This window comes from Ostrea edulis, chromosome 1 (assembly GCF_947568905.1).
Source record: "Ostrea edulis chromosome 1, xbOstEdul1.1, whole genome shotgun sequence".
NCBI classification, from domain to species: domain Eukaryota; kingdom Metazoa; phylum Mollusca; class Bivalvia; order Ostreida; family Ostreidae; genus Ostrea; species Ostrea edulis.
In genome coordinates, this window is record NC_079164.1 from 37,342,527 (window position 1) to 37,369,261 (window position 26,735).

Below are 26,735 nucleotides of genomic sequence, written 5' to 3' on the forward strand. Positions count from 1 at the left end.
AGTTTACCGATGATGTAAATGGACATATTTCACCTAAAGAAACCTGTATACAGATTATTGATGTTATCGATTCTTTTTATCAGGTAGCTGAATTGATTTCATTTAGTGGAAAATTCTGTCTGTCGGCAGTGAACATTGAATTGTCATTACGCTGTGTAATGTCCATCAAACGCAAGGAAGACGTTCCATACGACGAGGTCAAACACGATAGCGCGTGCTCAGAACTGACATCCGCTAGCACGGAATGTGATAAGGACTTTGATTGGTTGTCACTTCTCAAGATAACGTCTTTGATTTGAAGTTGCTTTTCATTTAGAGATATACGATAAAACAAAACTATCCCGTATCCATTGTTTGATATTTCATTTTTTGTCAAAAGTGATGTGAAAATCTACCGCTTTGTCAGCGCCTCGTTTTGCGTTTTAGGTGTGAGTTTTTTTAATATTGCCGTACAGTTCCATGATAACTTTGATATATGTGTGCCAATATAATTCATTTCCACCTGTGCATCATAAGTATCAGATAATCATTACATATTACACAAATAAGCACTAAATTCAAGTGCAGTGGTAAGTGTTTTGCTATCGTGGGATTCTCCAACCCTTGAGAAGATATTTTATGTGAATTTCGTATTTGCATCTTATCGGAAAAGGGTTTGAGTGGAAATACTACATCTGTTTAAGCTAAAAAGGTCGTTTAGAAGCATTCTTTATCCCGATCTAAGAAGATCGTTAGATTTGTATCCGAATAAATGTTTATATTCGACGCATCATGTTTATACGTAGTGTTAATTTGTGAGAGGAAACGGGGTACGAAAAGCTATCAACATCTTGCATTCTGCCAAAAGTGAGTCTATTTTACTGCTCGAAGAGGATACAACGTGTTACAAATTTACTGACCCCGACTGGTGAGGCAATTTGTCATCCACAGTTAAATCGCTTCGACTTATCCTAATGTAAATATTGTTGAAAAGAGTAGCAAAATGTGTGTTTGGTAAAAATTGACGTTGAACATACATCGTCAATTAGAAGTTTGATATGGGAAGGAATCAACATCGGAGCTTGCACGTTTTAGAAGGCAACTGTGTTTCAAATCACGTTCTACACACATCTTTGTTATTTGATATTTTGAATCATTATTTCTAAAATATATCTTATATATACTTAAGCGTTATCAAAACATACTAATTAATGACCTTGTCGGTGCGATTTCCTTATTTGAAAATAATAGACCAAACAAAGGACACACATTTTTATAAACGGTAAAACAAGATAAATATTTATTAACAGAAAATCTACAAAAGAAATGTCATGGTTCACAGTTAGTTAAACATCACGAAGTCAACCAAGCGAATCGAAGATCAAACTTAAAAGAAACACTTCAATGTCAGAAGTTGTAACCACAAGAGTTCGTTCCTTGATACAGTTCCTTCATACGAGCATGGTGATAGGAGGGGTAATCCAAAGTGCGGGTGTACGGTGACAATCTGCTTTTCGACGCCATCATATAGGTCTCGTGACTATATGGCGGGTAAGTATATCCGTCCGTGGGGTAATTCGGTCGAGTAGGAAGACGGAGAGGTGACGTACCATTTCCGGAAATAGCGCTGTTCGGGGACAAGCACGAGTCCTCAGATTCTGAACCTACAATGTTTAAAAATGATTAGAATTTAGTAATATAATATGACAAACAGCATATCATGTTAATTCAGTTTCTCATAAATACCAGGTATTAATATTATTGAAAACGGACATTAAGCAAATCTTTTTTTTTTATATATTTTTTTTTTTTTTTTTTTTTAAAGTTTTTCAGTCCTGTGTACCACGTTAGTCCAGTAGTAGCCGTATCTGCAGAAGCTCTGTGACAGTCTGTGTACATGTGTTTATTAGAATACAAATTCATGAATACATTTATAAGATATTTTACCTTTTTCGTCAGTAGAGCGGCGTTTAGATGCTGAGCCGTTGTTGGCGTATGCCAGAGAACTAGGACGATTGTGGTTCCTAGGTCGGGCGCAAGGATTCAGCTGCGATAAAACATCCACCATACTGTAATAGAACATTATAACGACTGCAAAATCAATTTAACAATCTGGTTATCTGGTGAAGTTATTGAACTATTCCTCAATATTTTAGAATTTCATTAAGAAGTTGCTCTAAAATGCAATAAGTAGCAACTCTCTGTAAGACCCTGGTGAACTCTTGTATAGAAACTGTGATATGCATGATCATAAATTTGAAGCAATATTCACATCTAAGATGCTATGTAACTCATGTGTAATGGCCAAGGGATGGGAATTTTTATTATTATAATTTTTTTTTTACAGTATAATAAAATCCAATCACTATTTATTCCAATATAGCTTCAGATAGTACATACAAACTTTGGGAAAATGGCAGATGTAACTATGGAAATTTGATTCAACTAAAAAATTTGAAATGATTAAATTTAAGAAAAATATACCCTAGTGAAAATAAGCTTTCCTAATTATAAAGAATCTATATGGTTTTCCTATCTATCTTATCAGAAAAATATTAAACCCTACTCTGAGGTCCTGTGTTAGCCGAAATGGTCAATGTTTGACAAAACTCAACTATATACTGTACATGATGGCCCTTTTCTACAGTAGCTATTTGTAAAGATCCCCTCTTTACTTTTAAATCCCCATCGTGGCCTTATACGGACCCTGAGACCACCATTTGGGGATAAATGTCACGTTTGATTGCAAACATCACGAAGTCATGATCAGTCAGGTTGAAAAATATTTTTGGATGGTGGTCATTGAACAGTACCATATTGCGAGGGGACGCTTTGCAGTGGCCATGTTGGAAATGTTTAATTCATTTCGATAAATAACTAAAAGTTTTCTATGACAATACATCTTAATTGAATACGTGAATATTCGAATAATTTCAAAATGATATGTATGATATTTTCCATTCTAGAGATATTTATAAATAGACACGAAAATGTTTGAGAGGAGGAATGGTTAGATTATTTAGCCATATGTAAAATATTTGCCTCTTACACGTGCACACAGGTTTTTTTAAGTTGCCTGATTGTAGATTCTAAAAAGAAATTCTTGCGTGGGCAAAATGTGAATTTTATGAAAATCGCACTGTTTTTGAGGTTTTAAACAATCCTAAAGTTAAGAACTTGATAAAGAAATGAGGACCTTTGAAGAAATTTGTCCCACTACTGAAGTGTTAAAATGCTCAGAACTTTACAAAAGATGCACAACCAACGGCAGACAGTCTCCAATGGTTACAGGTTTCATAGGACTCTCAAATGATTCGGATAACGTAAACAGTTATCCTTGCTGTTTGTAAATGGACTGCCATTTCTGAACAATGTCATGAAAATCTAATTTCAGTACATACGTTACTGCATTCTCGGCGATATGACATTGTTCAACAACCTCGTGATTTAGTATATTGCAATGCACTGATCAATGTTAACTCAGTAACTGGGACAAACAGTATTGTATAATATTTAGGATTAGTGCTAAGTGGATATTCTTTCATTTTTTTTTTTAAATGATGTACTCAACAGTTAAGTTTTGCAGAAAAACGGTTATCAAAGATGAAAATAATATATCATTTCATTAGGGCAAATTTTAAAATACGTGCTAAAATTACCCTTTCGTGAAATTGTAAATAATTTTGTCATGGTTTCTAGACCCTATTGATGCTCTTAGTGGAAAAGCTGGAAAAGAAGACGATAGAAACAATACAAAAATGACCACAGAGACAATAGAAAAAATGACGACAGCGATAATAGGAAATACGACGACAACGATAATAAGAAAGATGACGATAATAGGAAAAAATGACATCAAAGACAATAATGGAAATGATAACAACGATAAATGGGAGGAGGAGGAGGAAGAGATGATGGTGAGAATAATTAAAGAAGAGGCGCATAGGACTCGACGATCATTTGAGCCATCTTTCTTATCCAGAGATGAAACTCGTAAGTTTGGAAGACTAATACATAATGTAAACCACGCCCTCCCTTGGAAGACTGTATACACTTCATGGTTCACAATGTTTACCAACTACTTTGAAAAACCGTGATTTTCTAATTTTTGGTTTTATCTTATTTTATCATTTTTTGTTGGTTATTGCCTTATTGGCTTTTGGAAAGAGTCTCGTATACAATTTTATAGATCTCTAATATCGGCTTATTGTGGTCCAAAACGAGGGAAATAATTTTCCTTAACCCTCACTACGTGTACCAGTTGACGACAGTAAACAATTTTGTCAGATTATATAGTCTTGTTGATGAGAATATATTTAGAGAATTTCTATGCACATGGCAAACCTTTACCAATTTGGATGGGGACAGGATTTGAACAGAAATGAATTTATATAACATATTATTCAGCAGAATACTGTTGCCTTTTTGATTTGATAAATTGGTTACCGATTCAACAGAAAAAAGTCAGGCATGTGCAAGGCATTGAATAGGATTGCACATAAAAAATTATCTTAGTACAATCAGGCACTCATATTGAAATGTATGTTTCAAAATATTTTGGCTTTAAAAATATTTTTGAGCACATTAAAATATTTCCACACCATCTTTACTGTTAGACATGTACAGTGATAGACGTTTTGTTCGGGGAAAAAAACCGCATTAAAAAAATTGACTACACATATCACAAGAAGCATTATCTCGAAAAAAAAATTGACCATGTAGGTCAGAATTTAAATCGCTAGCATAGCTCCACCCTAATGTGACTTATCAATATGAATGGTTGAAAATGTAAAAACTGTATTAATTTCATTTCCACTCAGTTTAGTTTAATTTAATTAATAACCAAAGAAAATGTGCATGTAGCCACCTTTTAAAAGAAAACAGAAGTATATGTTAACATCAGAAAACCACACATTTTCGTACAACAGAATGATAAGAATAAATAAAAATGTATGTTAATTCATAAATATGTATAAATCAATTGTTGATATTAGGGAAATCATTATATAATAGACATGCAGTAGAAGAAATACCAGCATAGGAGTTATTGCCTGTGACAATTTTCTTTTCATAAATAATTCATTATCTATAGAAATATAATCTTCTTCACTATCAATAGTTTACCAAATTTTTTATTCTATCCAATGAGTAAAATTCCCCTGAAAGATATATTTCTATCATAAACAAAGTTAAATTCAATAAAGATTTTTGCAAAAACCCATGACATCACATGAGGATCGATCTACCTTAATATGGCAATGCTAGATATTTTCTCGGCGTTTACCATGATCAAAGTGTTTATCTAGTTGTTGTTGTACATAATTTTAGTAACAGATGTAAATGATGTAACAGTAGGACGAATGGGAGGGTTTCCAATCGGCGAGTTCATAATTTGATTGTCAAAGTTAAAAAGCCGTTCATAAAAGATGAAGTCCTAACTCGGGGAAGAATACATGTAAATTTAAGACCACCATACCTTCTTAGTGGATACGAATTTGAGAAAAATATAGGACTTGTTTCTTGAGAAGAGTGTTTTAATAGATTTTTCCGATATTTTTCTACATATCCATGTAAACTCCTATCTTAACCCCAGCGTGGTCCTCCTCGGACGGTCATCATGCTTTTCTTTCTATTTTCTTTTACCGACTTTGTGGATTGCATACTGTAGTATTTGTATTTCTCTATACCTTTTGTATATTGATTTATGAGAATAAAATCATCATCATCATCATCATCATCATCATCATCTCAACAAGTAAAAATCTACATTTTAAATGCGGATGCTTGTATCTTGAGTTTTTGACAAAACATACCCCTCTGGATATAATTATTGAGAATTTTTTTGAACTTGAACATACGGCGGACGATGATCAGAAAAACCGATGCTATTGTCAGCTTACCACTCATTTGGATCAACATCTCGAAACCCCTTCGCGAAAGGATTGCTGGCAATTTTCAGCTGGGTTATCTGCAAAATTAAAAACCAAATTAATTTATCTTTTCAAATTCAAGTCCTTTTATTTTAAACATATTCAAGCACTTAAACATGGTTCAGAATTTTTATTCCAACACTGATTATGCATAATCGCAACATTTTCGATAAAAAGTTCTCATGATAAAATTAATTTCTGTCTTTGATTGCAGACGACAGCTCTGGATCGTCTGGTCGCAAGAGACAAGAATTGTTTACCCGATGGTTCTGATAGGCCGTCACTGCCATGAACTTCGTCTCCGGGAAGATGTACGTCTTAAAATTTTCTGTCAAGGAGCAGTCTTCAGATTTCGGATTTACATAAACAACATGACATCGGGGCTGATATTTGTGCATAGAATTCAAGATGATCTGTAAAGTTGAGATAAAGGCTTATTTATTTAGATTACATGCTACAGCACCCACCTTTGGCTATGTCAGAACGAAAATCTTAATTAAATCTTTAAACATCTGTGAAATGATACACATTTTACATCGAAAATTTGACTTCGCTTTCCTTTGATGATAAACACGGTTGCATTAGACTGAAAAAAAAATATCATTTAATAAACATGTTTTGCATTGCAGGTCGCGGGAACAGAAATGTTGGTGGAATGAGTTTTACGTCATCTAACACAAAACAATAAATAAAATACGTAAATGTATTTATGTAATTCGTAAATCGTATTTCATATGTCAATTTATTGGTGATGCAATATCCGTCGTCTGCTAAAACAATATAAGGCAGTCAAACGTATCTGATTACCAGTCTGAACTCACATAACGCTCCCTAAAATTGTCCGTCAGAAATACAATCTGATCTAATTTAATTTGCCATTCATCAAAATTTTCAGTGTGATTATTTGTAGAACGAGAGCTCAAAACTAAATGTTAGTAGGTTAGACGTACTGCATTGGACACACCAATGAATGATTCAGTGTAGAAATGTCATTTAATATGCAGGTGCACAAACAAGGCTGGTGAACTTACATGGCCATTATCGTCCATCAAGTTGTTTGTGAGTTTTAATTTATCAAACGACACCACTTGCTTCATCCACTGTGAGCCTTTAGCAGGCGAGTCGGGGTGCACGTGAATTCTCCCGGGCATGTGAGGATCAGCCTTCCCCGCCACCACCCAACTCGAGCTGTGAAAGGAATACCTATACCGCTTGTCATCACAAGGAACAAAGTCCATCATCACCATATAATCTGCCATGTGGTCCAGGCCGTACAGGCGAACTTGGAAGGTCGGAAACATTCGTCTGCAATTAAAGAAAGAGATCAGACGATAAATAGATAGTTTGTCTATGTAGCATGGTGCGCATCTTTTCTGACAAAACTTAAACTGGGCATTGATTTTACATCAGCCCTATACATGTATAAATAGGGTCTGGAAACGCTTTTTGCATTTTTTTGTATATACAGTAAAATACGGTTACAGAGAACATGGTTATTATGAATGCAACGCTTACAGCGAACTGAATTTCATTCTCATAAGTTTTAAAATATATCATGAACTTATTGGATATAACAAAATAAAATCGTTCATCTCCAGCACTTCACTATAAGCGTGTTTACTATAGTATATTGTAACATATTTCATGAATCACAATGTAGTTTGTAGATAGGGAGGTGTCGGAGGATCTGAAATAACCGGGCACACTCAATCGGAAGGGAGGTGTCGGAGGATCTGACCTGGACGCACGTATCCAACTTCTATACATGTATTTCATTTTTATCATGAATGACATCAAGAAAGAAAGGACAAGAATTGTTTTATGCTATAATGTAGGACCGTCACGTTGCTCAGTGGAAAAAAATCCCCACTCGTTTGTGATCGGAGGGTCTTCGGCTTGAACCACGTCCACGACAGGCCCGAGAAAATACAGCGACTATTCTATCGCTAAATAACGTGTCGTTGTACGGTTTGACACAATAAAGAACCCTTACCGCTAGATAATGTAAACGCCCTAACATAGGTTGAATTTTGTAGTACTTCACTTCAAGCTAGTGACAATCGATGCAAGAATTTACAGTACAAAACAATGAAGGATCTACAGGGAGCTACTGGGGTTGTAACCCTTTTTGATTGAACAATTTATAACAAAAACGGTCATTGTGTGTAATTTTGGGGTATACGGTACAATCCCCATTTTTTGGGTGGCATCCTCCTTTGAAATTTTAAAAAATAAACTGTTGTCTACGGTGTGACCATTGCGCATGCGTGATACTGTTATCGCTCTGTTAATGTCTTGTACGATAAAAACAGAAGACATAGAACTTGTCTGTCATACTTTATAAAATGAAAAAATGTAATTTCAAGAAGGACACATCATTTCATTGGGTGATTTTTAGCTGGACAGTACTACATGAAAACGTAATATTAATTCCATATCAGCTAGGTCAAAACGCCACAAATGTCGTCCATAACCGCAAAAAATAAAAAACAATGTCGTCCATATAACCGCAAAAAATAAAAACAATGTCGTCCATTACCGTAAAAAATAAAAACAAATGTCTATAACCGTAAAAAAAAAAAAAAAAAAAAAAAAGCTATAGAGTACATTTACATTTAAATAAACAAAGAATGGCGATTTTATTCTTCACCTTTCAACGCCTTTTCTATAAAATACATTTTTATATCTTCGGTGAGAACGATTCTGAAGTACGCAGCGAGGCAGATCCAAATTTTATTCGAAACGATATTTCAATGTTTCAATGATTTTAAAAACTGTTAAATAGATTGCCGTTCATTCCTAACTGTGGAAGTTCCAATTTTATGAATTCTATAAAAATGGTTACAGTACACAGACATGTTATCAAATTTACCTCAAATCTTTCATCGCAGTATTTTTCACATTTTAGAATTTATCAGTCGTGTTCTAGCTAATAACATTAATTAAGATACTATTAGAATGATTCCATACAGTTACTATTGCGATGCCTGATTGGTTAGGAGTATTTTACACCAAAAAAAGGTAATTTTAAACAATTTCTTAGAAAAATGTGGTATCAGAGTGTGTTGGATGAAATTTTTCCCATATCTCCTTAAAATGGTGAACATATTTTCTACTCATATTTCATAAAAATGTACGTTGGTTATATTTTATATCCACGTTTCGTTAAAAAAAAAATTTCAACACAATTTCTATCCATATTTCATCAAAACATCGAATACATTTTCTATTTATTTTCATCAAAACATTGAATACAATTTCTATCCATATTTCATCAAAACATTGAATACAATTTCTATCCATATTTCATCAAAACATTGAATACATTTTCTATCTATTTTCAATGTTTGATTTATGTTCTATCCAAGATACATTATATTTAATCAACTGCATTTGAGAAGTTCAAAATGTAGACATCACATCCCTCTTTATTTTACGGGAGTATTATATTTGCTTAATTCTTGAAGAGTACTGTACAGTTTATACCACAGAACGTATACATAGCGTGTCTACATTGGTTGGAAGGTCCCATAAACCGGTATGCTCCGAATACTTATATTAGATAATATTTAAACAATAAAATGCTTTCTTTGTTGTTTCATTGGGCGATGAAAGTAGTAAGGGTGGCAAAAAAGAATTCAATAACCCGCTTTAACAGGTTTAACATTTTTTTCCTGCAATGCTTGCTACCTTCATCACCCGATAAAACCAAAAAAAAAACAACAACATTTTATTGTCTATATTTATATATTTGTGTATTGTTTGAAAATATAAACTAGACTCAAATACTGAAGACCCATTCGTTACTTAAACGGAACAGCCAATATACCCGTTGACTTTGATGACGATCATATTTGGTACTAAAAAATTCCGGATCGAACTTGTTTGCAACAAACATGTACATGTATTCATTGTTCGGATGAAAGCAATGTCAATTTCCAAAAAAATATAAGAGAAAAGATTCAGTGAATGTAAATATTCGCACTACAAGTTATTGGTGTGGGAAGAAGTTCCAAATACATGCATATAAAATAACGGATAGTGGTAAAACATAGTTACCAGGGCATAAGATGTTTACAATTTTAAATGTCAATTTTTATACATCATAGCAAAAAACGTACATACACATGTGATAATCTTTCATAGTGGGCATCTCGACTTTCACTCTTTTACTCAATATACTGTAGTTTTAACATTAAGGAAGATTAATAAGCTGTGTCAACATGCGACTATTTTAATACCCCTTTTTTATTGACCGTGAAATGTTCCCAATGCTGATAAAAGCCGTGTTTATTTTCACAGTTCATTAGAAGTTTGTAAGAACCAGAAACGGGACGGATTTATCGACTGAGGGCTGCTTATGCCAACAACAGCGACCTCCTTAATGTACCAATTAGCCAATTAAAACATCAGGGACCAACACCGCGCAACAAGTTTTTTTATTATTTGGGAGGCGAGGTTTGGAGAGTTCATTCGTGTGCATAATAACGTTGCGTGTATTCAAATTATTAGAAAAATGAACAAGCATAATGATACTATAAAAAGTATACTACTGACTTCAAAAGACAATGCTTTACTTGATATTTCCAATAAATTCAAAATGCAAAATCAATGCACCACACACTAGCATTATACATTGTGACATTGGATGCTGTGATTCGGTGCATGACCTTTTTATGCCATTACTGTAATATGTTGTTTTAGAGTGCTGTAAAATTAATAGGTTTTTCCTGAGAGTACAAAAATTAAGATGCAAATGATTGATGGCACATATATATGTAGATAAGTAACTTTATCTGATACTGCTCTAGCGATGAAAACTGACCACGCGAGTCTTCGGTTTCAGAGCGATGCCCGCAGCTCTCACATCTGTTTACGGTTTTACGTCAACCTCAAAAATGTCGAGGTATTATAGGCGCTTAATTTATGTGAGAGACTATGTCCATTATTGTTTTTAAAAGATGCAAAAAACTAGTGTGAATATCCCCAATCCACAGCTGACTGATATTTGTCTCTTAAACAATTTGTGAGAAATGTCAAAAATTTTAGTGAGAAAAGCCTGGCCAGTGAGAACGTACAAACTTTGCGAATTTAACTGAGGAGAAGAAATATTTCCGGATATCCTCCCATCTTTTGTCTTTATCACATGAAGACAAAGTAAAAATGGAAAACAATCTGCTTTTCAGTGAGGGAAATAGACATCAGATGAAAGATGTCAGCGAGGTTCTATTGATGCCTTCTAATCTACTCTCTATTTCTCTTCCCACAGCTGAAATAAAATGTCTACACTTCGCTTTTGATGTGTATGGTTTTTATCTTCAGATAAAACTTCAGTACAAGATGTTAATGTTTCAATTGTCACTGCAGTTGCAAGGTAAAACAAGGCTTTGGTAAATATGCTGTCTATGGGGGGAGACAACGTGATTTTTCTTCTTCTAGAAATTACATCATTATAAAAAGAAACTAGAAAATCCAACAGGACACAAGCACAAGCCTTTAATCTAAACTGTCAAAGATTTGCAAGATTTACATGTTTTAAATGAACAAGTGAAGATAACGAATAGTGATCAATCTCATAAATCCTATAAAAATACAGAAATAAGGGTAGGGCAAACACAGGCCCCTGCAAAATTCAGAGGTGGGATTAGGTGAGAAGGAGGATAAGCATCCCCTGTTGACCGGTCACACCCGCCGTGAGCCCCATATCTTGATTAGGTAAACGGAGTAATCCGTAGCCAAAATCAGTATGTAAAGAACGGCTTAACAATTGGTATGAAATACGCCAGACAGTATTCGTAAAAGCAATTCGTAAGACAATCCCAATAAAACAAAATGTTCGCAAATCACGACTTCCTACTAGCACGTGCTTAACTCGTGGTAAAATGCACTTGGAGGAACGGTTGCAATGTGTCCCGGGATACTATGAAGTTTGTTTTTCTCATGACTTCTCCACCATCCGGGACAACAATTTGACTGCTCTGCAACACTGTACTTTTGAAGTAAATGTAATTCCGAAAAATATATCTATGTTAAAAAAACAAATATAAATGTCATGTGTTTTATCAAGTCAAATAATTGTAGAAGTTTACAATAATGACTCAACCTGTCGTTGGATTAACGCTTCGTCTCTACTGACGTTGATGAAGTCCCCATGCTGACCTTTGCTCGCTATTCTGTCATTCTGTGTCGAACTGTCCCTGTATTGACGCATTTCGAAATTATTTTTCAAAGGGAAGTAGAAATGAACGCAGTTTTTAATGCTCTTGAATAAAAACTATTAAAGCGTGTTTAGCTACTTCCAAAACTTCAATACATTTAAAGTATACGATTTTCTATTTAAAATGGAGTTGTAACAACGTTTTGATCGGGAAACATCACGTGATTGTAAAAAAAAAAAAAATGATTTATTTAGAAAGTTGACAGTATTATAACGTAGTTGTTTGTTTGCATGCTGAAAATTTTTTACTCATGAAGAAACGCCATCACCTATAGGAAGAACATTTGAAAACTAGGAACGATGGTGCCTTGAATACAGTATGTCGCAACTGATCATGTCAATCGGGTATACATATATACCATAATAATGAAAAGTAATGGAACAAAGTACCCACCATTTATACGTGTAAAATGTAAACAAAAAATAATCTGGTAATTCATGACATTTCCCAGATCGAAACCAGCGAACTATATTTAGTTCATTCTAATCACGATATCACGGTAAAGGTATACTGCTTTGACTGAAGCGTCACGTGATAGTTATAGGTTAGGGTCATAGTTCAAGGAAAAGGAAAGGTTTCACAGACTCCCAAGTTTGAACATTCTGCGGGTGTGCGGCCTTTTTGCACGCGTGTATCAATGCGCACGATTATAACGTATCTAAACGTATACATATTTATGGGTATTTTGCTATTTATTTTTGTTAGAACCTGCGTTATAATTGTATCAAGTCAAGTTAAGTTAACAATTTTGCGCAATGAAAAGAATGGAACTTTTAAATATATCATCTCAATGTAAACAGAAATACTAATCATTATCTTATTCAGTCAATGTATCAATTTAATCACTTTTCACAGTACAGTCTATTAATTTCGTTCAGCAAATTACAATTTCGTTCAGCTATTATCCTGATTACGATTTATATTTCAAGGTTTCCTTATAATTTTACTAATATATATCACACTTAAATTTTTAAATCGTAACACTCTAAGAAAAAAGTTTAGTGTCTGTAAATAATAAAAAATAAATAAAAATAAATGTTTATTCGGTATATACATACATGCAAGCATACATCCATAGATACCAAGGATGAAAGCTAGAAAGCTTATTTCCAATGGGGTTCTTTGATGCACGGATGTTTGCGCTAGGGGGTCATTTATTCATAAACTGTGTTGGGATTGAAAACGTATAACTCCATTTTCCGAAAGTCTATGCTTCAATATATGGATATATATATATACAATGTATATATATATATATATATATATATATATATATATATATATATATATATATATATATATATATGTATGTATGTATGTATGTATGTATATTCATTCGACAGAATGGGAATGTGATAGTCTGATTTGTGAATGCGATCAGTAAAAAGAAATAGACTGTATATATGATTCCTCTGAGTGCTGTTTCTCTGCATAAATGAATGGGGGTTTGATTGCTGTTTTTAGATTAAATTTAATTCTATTCATTATTTTGAAATTTTTGATATTAGATTATTATAATATCAAATTTTTGATCTTGAAATATTACTGGTAACCATACTTGCACAGTCATCTCATTGAGGTGTTGGCGTCAATATAAATAAATAAGGAAAAAAGGAAAAAAATCTACAATTATTATTAATTCTTTAAAATAAGTACAAGCACAGGGACGGAGCCCGTTTGGGTCCGAACTCTGTTATGGTATCACAGAGTTCGAACCCAAACGGGCTTAGCCCCTGTGAGTACAAGCAAAGCTGGCGTATTCCATTCCACGGAGTTACATGTCAATGTCAGCGAAACGCTAGATCCATATGATAAAATTATAATTATGTTCTCCAATATTTATTTATCCTTCTATTTCTCATTTAGTTATCTATCTTTATTATTATTACAAATGATGAGGTAGTTGAAATATTGACCAAAAATAGGGCACTAATAGGGCAATATGTTCAGCATAGACATGTGTTTCTAAAAATAGAAAAAAATAGATAGGGGTAAAGATTGGTTTGGTTTATGCATGTCCACAAAAAAAAATCTATCTTCCAAACACAGTGCAAAAATACTATTAAACGTATAACATATTCTATTGAATCACTCCCAGTGTTGGAATACTCCCAATGTGACGAGAGGAAAACTTTGGTCAAATCAAAAACTAACAATGGGGTTTAGAAAAAAAGAAACAATTGTTAGGTTTTGAACACTTGTCATGATTTAAAACAGGAAGAGGACGATATTTGGTTATTTCAAAACAACAAAGAATTTGTACGAAATGCCCATCATGAATGATTGAAGATGAAACGAATGTATTGTTCAATTGTTTTCAATGAGAGAGAGAGAGAGAGAGAGAGAGAGAGAGAGAGAGAGAATTATTAATTCAGCAGCAGTTCCAATTTTAATAGCCTATAAGTACAGAGATGTTGCTAAACAGTAATAATATTGAAATATTCGTTTGTAAAGTTATTTGTTGAAAACTGCTGGTTTGATGTGTGTGGTTTTTTGTTGTTGTTGTTTTTTTTTTTTTTTTTGTTTTTTTGTTGTTTTTTTTTATCAAACTTTGACATCTTTAAAAGAGCCCGATTACCCCATAATTTTTTTTCCCTTAAATATTTTTCAAATTGTTGTTGTTTCGTTTTGAAATCAATATTATCAAGATCTACAACACTAAATTCCATCTATTTTAAGTTGAATTATGCACTGACTAAAGTCAATCAAGTGCTATTATTTTCTATATAATTCAACAGTACTTTAACAGTTTCGCTACTGTTAAAACAACGATATGTTGAAAACGTAATTATGTACTAGAAAACTGTGCTGTTCAATAAAAAACGATTTTCACACAGAAGTATAATATACATTGTCAAGATACATCTGTCACATTTTCAGGTAGGGTTTTCGAGTGAGAACAAATAGTCAGTAAACCCGCTAGAGTATATATACATGTACTGCATGGTAAATATTGTACTGTACATTATAACAATGTTCATAGAAATTAAAGAATCCGCAAAAATCGTACTAGAAATGTCGTTGAAGATGAAATTTACTTCCTTATTCAATGTGACAAATATAGTTCACAATGAGAGAGGCCATTAAAGTTGAATAAATTTACTTATTTATCTAATAAAGGAAAAAAAAACTTTTTTGGGATTTTAGATTGGATTTTAAATTGTGGATACATTAAAATTATGAACTCCCAGAGCAGATTCCTTTATGATAACTTAAATTATAACCATATGATGTGCAATGACATGTTCCTCCATTTGTCCCAAATTCAAATATACACATCTCAATTCATGTCAGCTATGTCTGTTGGTTTTCTTTCCAATGCATGCATTGAACCTTATGCTCTGTTTCGGCTCTGAGTTAGAAATGAATCTATTTTGTTTTATTTTATCGTTAGCGTCTTTGCATTGTTCCGACCCTTTCTATGTTATATGATATTTGATTGTATTATATCAAAATTGATTATCAAACAAATATATATCAGGACAACTAGTTCTACCATTACATCGTCACCATGGTTACTATTTTTGTCACGTGATGATTTACATTATGGCACACAGTAACACTGTATATATTGTAATACAATGCGTGTATTTTGAGATCAGACACAGATCCATATTGAGGTTTATTTCCTTAAGATCTTTCAAGAATTATTATACCTGATCTTTACCCTTTTAGAATACTTAATAGACTGAAAGTGAACTTATCAGAAATATACTATACTTATAGGTTATAGACTTTGTATGGAAAAATATGACAACCGAGTTTTTTGGCGCGTAGACGGACCGAGCTAACGAGGTCCGTTCGCGACAAAAAACAAGGTCGTCATATTTCCCATACAAAGTCTATAACCTTTTTATTATATACTTTCAATTTCATTTAGAAACTAACAATAATTTTATTTTTAACAACAACTTTATCGGTTTAACTGAGTAAAAGATGAAAAACACGAAAAATTTGAAAATTAACGGCGTAGAAATTTGATTGTGACGTAATGTTTGCGGGCCGGAATGTTTCCGGGCATATATCGTGTGATATATGCCCGCAAACTTTTAAAGAAAAAAGAAGAGATGAAATTGAAAGTATATAATAAAGTGTTGTACGCTATTGTTTCTTCTTGAGGTGGCATCTCTAGCCAGGCATATGATATAGGGCTAACGGCGGGTGTGACCGGTTAGCGGGGGTTGCTTACTCCCCCTAGGTACCTGATCCCACCTCTGGTGTGTCCAGGGGTCCGTGTTTGCCTTACTCTTAATTTTGTATTCTTTATAGGAGATATGAGATTGATCATTGTTCGTTATCTTCACCTTTCATTGTACCGGAGAACGCGGGAATGAAAGTATCAATCTATGCCAAATCATGAAAAGGTGGGCAAATTAATAAATAGAGAGTATCACTAGTCCCAAGGGTTACGGAATCTAGAAACAATTCCTGTTCTGAATATCCAAGCTAAATTCTAAGATTCGCCCCCCCCCAAAAAAAAACCCCAAAAAAACCCAACAAAGTGTGTTCTTAAAACATGAATGCTCTCGAAAGTGCCTATATACTGATTAAAGGCTTTACATAATATATGTAAAATGAAGTCAAACCCCTGAGGTTGCGAAATTCACAATTTTGGTACATCTTTTTCTACTTTTCCTAAATATGCATATAGTTTTCATACTGCCTTAGCAAACTTAAAGAAGTCTTTCAAATGATAAAGACAATAATCACCATAATAGTTTTGGTTCCACCCTGGATCCAAACCCATATCCCTAGGATCATGAAGTTTACAATTTAGGTAAAGGACTACCTACTCCATTGAAATATCTATTTAGTTAAATGTTTAACACATACACACTATATATACCAAATTTGGCCCCACCCTGGAGTCAGTACCTCTACCCTGGGGATCAAAATTTACAGACCCTCCTGCTCCACATTAGTATGCAGGAGTTTTTCTTGGAGGTATGCGGTTGTAGAGAAGATTTTTGGAAAAATGTCAATTTTTGGCAGATTTTGCCCCGTCCGTAAGGCACCGGGGGTGCAGGAGTCCTGAAATTTACAATTTATGTCCCCCTTGTCCCAAAGATACTTCACCACATTTTTGAAAAGAATTGGAATGGTAATTATCAAGAAGGAATTAAAAATGTTCAATTGTTAACACACTGATCACTTTGGCCTCATCCTGATACCGAAGTCCCGACCCCTGGAATCATGAAATTTACAATTTTGGTAAAGCACTACCTGTTCTTTCTAAATATCCATTTGGTTACAATCTAGTATTGATAATATTGAAGAAGATGGTTTTAAAATGTTTTACTCGTAAATACTATATTCCAATTTTGGCCCTGCCCTGAATTAGGAACCTCTACCCCTGATATCACGAAATTTACAATTTTGGCAGAGGCCTTCCTGCTCTACATCACTATGCATTTAGTTTTTCTTACACATGTGTAGTTGTAGCGAAACAGATTTTTGAAAATGTATCAAATGTTGGCAGTTTTATTTCAACCTTTAAGGCCCCAGGGGTGCAGTAGTCCTAAAATTATATCCCCTCGTCCCAAAGATGCCTCACAACTTTGAAAAGAATTGGAATTGTAGTTATCAATAAGTTAGAAATGTTCAATTGTTAAAGCACGACGGACGACGTACAACGAACAATAGTTCACATGATTTTATGACCTAGATATATCTCCATATGGACTGTTTCTGGAGGAATGCGGATTTCACTGAATAGAACCAGACTTTCTGATTGTCCGGTCTGTCAGGTTAGGTAGGTATTGTGTGGAGGGATTAATAAAAATAAAATATGAATGGACATGTCATGTTTCTTCCATCTTTTATATCTATTTGCGCCAGCAATTGAATTAAAATACAATATTTTCTTAATAATATAGATGATAAAAAACTCGTTTTGTCTGAAAAAAATTAGAGAATTCATACGCACCTGAAATGACCACATGTTTTTTCATAAATACTGTTTATTGGATAGTTCGGAAAAATCTCAATTTGATTGCATTTCTAAAAAGTTTTATTTTTTATTTTATGGGAATTTGAAGGGTCAGAAACAAAATAGCGTTCAGAAATCTATTACCTTGGAAATTTGTAAACACATTGCGTATGATTTCATCATAAAATGACAAAACATGAATACATGTAATCAATGCTCCAAATTCAGGTTAGTATAATTTTGATGGAATTGCTAAGGTCAATGTTTAAATATCAAGATATTTTATACATCAGTAATTTATGTAGAAATCCATAGCAACCCTTTGAAGGCGTCGACGACAGCGATCCCTGAACCTAGAAAAAAGGCAACTTTGTTTATGTTGCACGTTTTCTAACCAGATACTTTCTTTCTCGTCAATTGTAACGAAATACCTAACAATTAGAAATATTTATTTCAGTTCGTATCGGACGTATATATTGAAACGTACACAGCTGCGGATGTATATATTTATTTCCAACATTAAGCATGCTCAAAATTCAATTAAAACTGATGGAAAACACCGTAAGAGCCACTTCAAATGCCTGGAAAACAATTTATAAGCAAGTTTCACCGCGAAATTGCACGGCGGATTTATTTATATCACCATTAAGGCGGTGTGATACCGGCCGAAATGTGGAATCGAGTAAATTACTTCACTCAAGAAACTAACACCTGTGTTAAATACCCCCTGATTTATTAATATATCTAAACATACATAAAATTGTAAAATTAGAAATGAGAACCGACCAAATGGTCATTTTATGATGAGCCTTTTCTCTTTAAAAAGCAGCTGGAAAACTGTTGGCAGTGAAATGGGTAATGATTAGCTGAAAACACGGGTGTATTCGCCACGAGAGAAAACAGTTTTCATAACAAGGTGATAAGCCGAGATAGGGATGCTACGCTCGTCGAACTTTAATGAAGCATGGGCCTGTGATGATGAGAGCCCGGCCATGTGATCGCTTCTAGCGCTCGCGCCAGGGGACTTGCAGGCGTGATCATTGTGTATTTCAATACTGAAACTGTCATGTTTGAGCCGCATCACTGCAAACGCAGTAAGGACTAAGATTACACTGGTCATCATCGATAGCTCACTATTGTGACAACTATCTGACATGCTCTAGTATTGTCCATTTTAATCAGTGCAAAAATTGGACATTGATTCCTTCTTGCCAAAGTTTTATCCAAAAAAAAAATTTGATCCAGGCATTTTAAAAATTGTGTATGAAAGGGAAGAGTTACATTAAAAGTATCAACTTTAAGATATATAAATACTTTTTTAGAATATGAATTCATATGAACATTGCTAAAGTCTGAGATAAATACACTGATGAATATGCAATTATGAATATACACTTTATCAAAGTATGCCACCCAAGAACGCTGATAAAAAAAAAATTGAAATGAAATATGAATAAATATAAATGTCATATGAATATGATAATATTAATGTTACGTAAAGATGATACAAATGTCCCATGCCTTAATTTCATATGGGAAAGAGAAAAATTTTTCCCTCACCTTTTTGGATACAAGACTTTTTCATATAACCAAGAAAAAAACCACCACCCAAAAACCCAATATCAACAGATATATATTCCTGATAATTTTATTTTTTTTTCAAATAGCAATGTTACCGCTACAGACAGTAGTATCAAATGTCTTACTAATCTTCTATAAAACAGCGTTACACGGTGTTAGTAATTCAAGAAATGGTTTATGGTTGATAACCTATGTAAAGTCGTTATTTTAAATTTAGAACCGTTATACTTTATATTTAAAATTAATATGTAACAAATGTAAGAATGCCTCTATTTTCTCTCAGAATTAAATATAAGTTTTATGTTGGAAATTCAGCGATATTTCTAACATACATAGATTATAGCAACTTCGAAACAATCAGTCTACATTTGACATTAATCATGCTAAATGCATTCATTTCATTCTGTTATTCTGACCTTAAATAATATAACATGATTAAATTTATAATTATTTTGTATAATTTTTTTTTATTCCAGTTTAAACTAAATACATGTAGTCAATAACCAATCACCGTTACAAAACAACAAATAATACCTAAAATTGATAAATTACAGTTGTTTTGATGCACACAGAGTTTTGGAAAAGTTTGTTGTCGCCATCACCAACGATATATATATACTCTATAAAACTTTAAAATAGATTTTTTTTCTTACCAAACTTGACCGAGAACAAATAAAATACGCAATTAAAAAAAATCAAAATCACGATTGCGACCGAGTTTATATTTACATCATGGTATTGTGACAACGGGCCGCGTGTCGAGAGACAACACGGCGTTCAATTTCATAAACAATGTCATGAACATCATCTAATGCAATTGACAGACCGGATCTTCGCAGGTGAATTTCATGAACAACAAATAATGCTTTGAATTTATATTTGTTCTCAGATATATCAGTAAAACTTTTTAAAAAAAAAAGAAGCAAATTGACCTTAGTAAGGTAAACGCATTGATTAATATTTGATATAATGATATCTACAGTGCGACTTTTAATACTTTTTTGAATCACGGAATGTAAATACATGTATAATCCATGGAAGAATAATATGAAAACTCATATGCTATTTCCATCTTCGCAAACCAGGGGTTTATGATCCGATAACAAACTATTGATTTGCGAAGAGAGCACGGCCTTTTCTTTTCCCCCTTACCTCCCGGCCTTGGTGACTATCATTTCTGTACCAAGCTCGTCAAACTCGTCCCACAGGGATTTCATTTCCAGGTGCGCGTTCACGTTCAATAATTTGGGGTGCAGGGGTTTCTTTGGCAGTTCACCTTTAACGTCTGATGTATTCTCCGCGCAGTCGTCACCTGATTTGCAGGTTTGATCACCTTTTAAGAAGTCCGAGTCTTGGGAATGTTTGACACAATTTTCGGAATTATCACCGTGAGTTCTCGAAATTACATCTTGATATTCATATCTTTGAGAATCATAAAAAGGTCGTCCAGTTCCAGCATTCAAGAGACAGGCTGAAAATTTAAAGTAAATTTAAAATTCAGAGATTTAACGAATTTTAAAAATTGACGTTGCTATCATGAAATTGAAAAAATTATATTATAATTCAAACCAATGTTTGAAAGCATTGCTCACCTTCCATGCTTTTCATTCCGGAGGGATACCCACAATTTCCCCATTCTACGAAACAGTCAGAGTTATATTGGCCCGATGATCCGGGATACCCAAGCGAGTTGAAGAGGGAGTCTGAAAACGGTCCCGACATCAGAGATGCAATACTGAAAGCATTCGCGCGTACAGACAGTGGCCCCGTGATATCCATCTAGGATTTGCTCAACTTTTCACACATTCAAAAGATAAAAACTTGTACTGAAATCAGTAAAAAAAAGTTTGTCAATGTTGCGCATGCAGCTATATTATCCCATAAATAAGACAAATTTTGGCAAATTAACACCTCCAATGACCAGCCCCCCTACTTCAGCAAGTGCAGCAACAAGCGATTTCATTGGCTGTCAACAGTTAAACCTATAAAGAAGCTGCGAATTAATCACGATTTGGGATGCATGGGATACGGAGAATACAGATGCATGTTGCAGAAACATTTGGTCACTTTTGCGGGTTAGGTGCAAGACAGCACAAATATTCCAGATGTGTTTAGAATAGTTTGGGTACAGACGGAGAGATGTTGACATAGTAGTTTATATAAGCAGGTATTGGAAGGGGTCATCAATCATTTGTAGGTGTCAGAAATGACGGCTACGGAGGGTCGGCCCAACGAGAAACCTAAAAACAGAACGTTGCCGCAGCTCAATAATATAATCATAAAAATATGTACCCAAAGCGCACTCAGATTTTATTTAGTATAAATATGTTGAGGAAGTGTAAAAAAAAATAATCATTTTCTGTAAACTGATTTTATTCTTATGATACTTATTTCAGAGATATTCTAATTTTTGGGAAAATCAATTTTTAAAGAATTATTTTATCTCAATTTCATCCTTGAAATTAAATAGAAAGAAACAAATTACACTGTTTGTTATAATAAATGAGAATACTGCAACGGTATGTACGGAATTATGTACGGAAAATCATCTGAACGATAGAAAATTTGCATAATTACATATTCGATACGTTTAATAATTTTAAACAAGAAAGAAAAATATTCAAAACACATGTATGTTTGTAATTCAGAATAAAATAGTCACATTTATACATTTTTGCTTTCAGAATTGAATAATAAAGATGTCTAAGAAAATAATTGCACAATGGGAAATACATATTGTCCATATATCTGCTATTCTATAGGCTTTCTAACTTTGTTTAAATAAGTGATTACATAATGTTGTAAATGTGAATTAGTTCAATTCTATCCATGGAATTATCATCGTCAACTTTAAAAAATATGCAAACGTAAAAGTTTTGTAGAATTAAATGTAATAGTATTGCACTTATGTTTAATCAAACTTATATTTTTATTTGTATTTGTTGACTCTAGCAACACATGAAAATGGAAAACTAATCAAAGCTTTTACACCTTGAGCATATGAAGAGCAAGAATGCATTATCGTATCTGCATGCGCGCTGTTGACAGACGCCGTACAATAACGTCGACAATTAGAGTTTTAGCGTCCATTTCTTTTTTGCGTTTACGTGACCCTTGTCTTGTGTAATGTTCAGCATCATTTCACGCCTTTTGAAATTTGTTCACGCTGAACAAAAATCCTCACATCCAAATCATTTTGCATGAAATGTAATGATTTTGCTTCAATGCAATGTAAACTGATGATTTCTTTATTTCTTCAACGGTACTGATTGACATGACTGGGATGTAGATACTGGCAATAGAAATACTACATCTCTGACGTCATACTACGCCACTGGATACCATTGACAACCGGAACATACTTGTCAGAAGGCGCAATGTGAGCACTAAAACACAAACAAAATAAAGGGTTAAAATTGGATTTTGTTAACTTTTGTTTAATTCAGATTTCGCGAAAGTATGATCTCCCACGAATCCACTATATAGCTGAACAGCGAGCAATGAAATGAACTATTTCTCCCATTTGTTTTACATATTATAATTGTAAGAATAAAACAATGAAATTTTTATTGCAGATGCAGTACACATAATGGGGAGGCCGTAAACCCAATTAGTTGTATAGGACTATTTTAGCCGGTGGGGCGTCACTCATCGTTCCAGCTGATCAAAAATGATTTGTTTACCCCTAATTGTCGACTGCGCGATCCATTTCCCCAAATGCCGATATATCAATGTTTACTCTCAAGATTTAACGAGTGGTTTATCACTTAATTCGATCAAATTGAATTCTACTAATTATTAATTAGTGAAACGACCATTTTCATTCCTACATTTATCAAATTTTAGACACGAAAGCTGACAGTATGTTGGTAACAGAAGTCTCTTTGTCCAATTTAAAACACACTTCGTTGTTTACATTATTATCATCTTGATTATGTGATGCACATTGACGCTTCTGTTATTCATTATCTTAATTCATTAAAGAATATTTATTTATCTAATTTCTGTAATTCATTTGGGGTATTCTAAGATATTATCAGCACCTCATAATCCCGTTATTCAAGATCAGTTGAGTTTTAAGCAAGCAATCACTAGTTACACGTCGTATGGTAGTATTTACATTTCCAATTCAATGTTTTATCCTTTAATATCTTTACAAATTGAAATGATAGCCTTTTCCTCATGAATGTAAACAATAATTTGATTTGAACATACATGTAATTCATTTTACAAGATAGGGCACAAGTTCTTAAAACTTAGAACACCCTTTCCTATGAACGCCCTCTCCTCCGTGAATTTTGTGAATCTTGATAAATATAATCGACAGAAATGAAAGTAAAATGTTAACATAAAAATTGAATTTCATTTTTGAAAATACATAAGGGCATGAATAATAACGCTTCCCACCAGCATGGCACTTCATGAAGTAGATCGCAGTTCAGGTCCTCATTTATTTTCAAACACGAAATTTATTTTTTAATAGTCCGCAAATCTCTATAGTAGCACTCCTTGAAATCGCCTTTATCAAAAATCATTTGGACAGTGAAATCTTGTAGAGAAATATAGCATCAAAATAATTTAAAAGTACTGAATCATGAACTATATATAATTTACCAAATTGGAAGTTATCCTCAAACATGTTTAGATGTTTTTCTCTTTTTAAAAATAAATGAATGTTTCTAATTTAGTTGCACATGTTCTGTATAGCACAGGGCTGGGATTTGGGGACTTGCTATTCCAAAGTGCATATTTATAGAGGATTCTGTATACATTTGGTGAATTGGAAACTGACATGACAAACATATTTCATCAATGTTAACGTCACGTAGAAAACCCTTTTTTAAATCTTGTTCATAGAAACGCACTGTACATGCACTAAATAAACTGCACGAATAAAAATTCATTCGGCAAAATAATCTCTCCACCACAACTTTTTAAATTTGTAATGAATAAAGATGAAATATGAAATAAAAAATTCATTAAAGGAATATCATATCTAGGATAAGAGTTCTATCTGGTTCCAATGAAAATAAAACAATTAAAGCTTTATAGAGAGTGAATAAATCATATTTAATTTTATACTAGCATGCAGTTACACATTGTTTGTGTCTACTGTTAACAACCCTTAGAAGTACGTAAGTAAATAATTGTTTTATCACACAACATTTCGAATAATTGAATGCGAATTCAAAACACCCGGCCCTTCGAACCTGTATGTCACTGTGATAAAGTATAATAACAATACAAATACAATATTTACGCATAGCGTATTCTGTACATTAAAGACTGTAGATATTTAAGCGGAATGTATAAATTGAGCGATTTGTCTAGGTATAGAAAAATAACGCAATCTAAATTTGACATAGATAATGTGGGGTTACAACCAATACTAGTAAAAAATTCTGTTCTGAGATAGTAAGGAGTGACTCTCATCTTCTACACAATCTAACGAACACAGAGTACATATTCTGTCATCTCGCATCGCTCCGTATATATCAAATCTTAATTGTGCAAGTAGAGATCTTCGATATTTTGGAATGCTCATGGAAAGATAATTTTCAGTTCTAAAACTTAATGCAAACGTAACTTAGGAAGATGATTCACTTTCACTAGCCTCTCATTCTCATAATTAGGAAGCAACTTGTTCTCAAAATCACCAGCGTCAATATATATATAATTATATAATGTGATATCAACATAAATTTGGTGATTTTGTGAACAGAAAGTGATAAAGAATAAAATTCTAGGAAAAACTAAAATTAGAATAGTGAAATTCTGACCGCAAAGGCCCCTTTCTCGTGTATAATAATATATAATAAAAACGCGCGTTTAGTAATTCCGTTGTTGTCCATTGACAGAAGACGATTCCAGTATCGTACAGTTTATACGGTGTCTGTGGTGAGGAAGATTCCATCTGAATTCATCATGAAGTACCGCCAAGGGAATAGATCGATGAACATTCATATAGATAATGACGAAGTGCGCGATTCTGAACCATCTCAATTCATTATGATAGTCCAAAACTGGAGCTATACAACCTAAGAAAAGTTTTTCGAAAGTTGAAAATCCAAGGTCTTTGTATAAATTAGTACTATTCATGACATCGATAGTAACACAGATTCTCAATGTGTGTGCTTTTTCTTGTGTGGTTTTTTTTTTAAAAGTTAGTTTGTTTTTATTTTGCAAACAATTTTCTTCAGAAAAACAGAACACAACTTTAGACAAATAAAATGTTTCTGTCTGTTAGATCGAAACTTTCCCTAACATAAATATAAAGCTTTACTAAGCCTTTGCTCAATGTCTTCAGGAAGAAAACTACTTGAAATCAAAATTATTTGAAATCAAAATGTTTTAAGCCTATACCAGAATACCGTAAATGGAGACAAATGCCATCTATATAGGATCGAAATTCTCAATTTTTGAGAATAAAAACTGAGTTGCATCAATATTCTTTACACAGATCACAGTTTAATTTACAGATATATCCCATAGTAAAAAATTATTGACGAAATTGTCGTAATAAACATGTAGGCGTGGACGCCTATAAAAAGAACAACATCATACAGAAGTGTGCAGTGATAAATAAAGTTTTTTCCAATAAATTTTTCATGCATATGATCCCAGGATGTCACAATTTTCTAGACGTTGAGGGAATTTCAGGTCACTGTTGGATTATCAATTTAAACAATAACATGCTTTCTTTGTTGTTTAATTGGGTGATGAAGGTAGCAAGCATTGCAGGAAAAATATATATAACCTGCGTATTTTTTTTTTCTGCAATGATTGCTACCTTCATCATCCGACGAAACAACAAAGAAAGACATTTATTGCTTACATTGATATTTTTATATATCTTTTAAAAATATAAACTAGAATTAAGTACTAAGATATTATATGGTTGACCTATTCGTTCAGCCAATGCGCCATTTGACAGAGACGACACTCCATATTTGGTAACGATTATGTAGACAGGTACTAAAAACTGGATCGAACTAGTTTGCAACAAACATGTATTCATTGGATGAAAACAATGTCATTTTCAAAAGAAATATAAGAGAAAAGATTCAATGAATGTAAATATAATAAGACAATATTATT

General features: G+C 33.3%; 1 protein-coding gene across 1 annotated transcript; it reads right to left on the minus strand.

Annotated features, from left to right (window-relative positions):
• Positions 1 to 1,249: 1,249 nt before the first annotated feature.
• On the minus strand, positions 1,250 to 21,981 carry LOC125657444 (T-box transcription factor TBX10-like). The gene is made up of 7 exons (XM_048888026.2): positions 21,230 to 21,981; positions 20,790 to 21,108; positions 6,941 to 7,214; positions 6,170 to 6,322; positions 5,880 to 5,947; positions 1,927 to 2,048; positions 1,250 to 1,643 (listed from the first exon to the last, which is right to left on the minus strand). Exons 1-7 carry the CDS (start codon positions 21,414 to 21,416, stop codon positions 1,387 to 1,389), a joined length of 1,380 nt encoding a protein of 459 aa, XP_048743983.1. The 5' UTR covers positions 21,417 to 21,981; the 3' UTR covers positions 1,250 to 1,386.
• Positions 21,982 to 26,735: the final 4,754 nt, after the last annotated feature.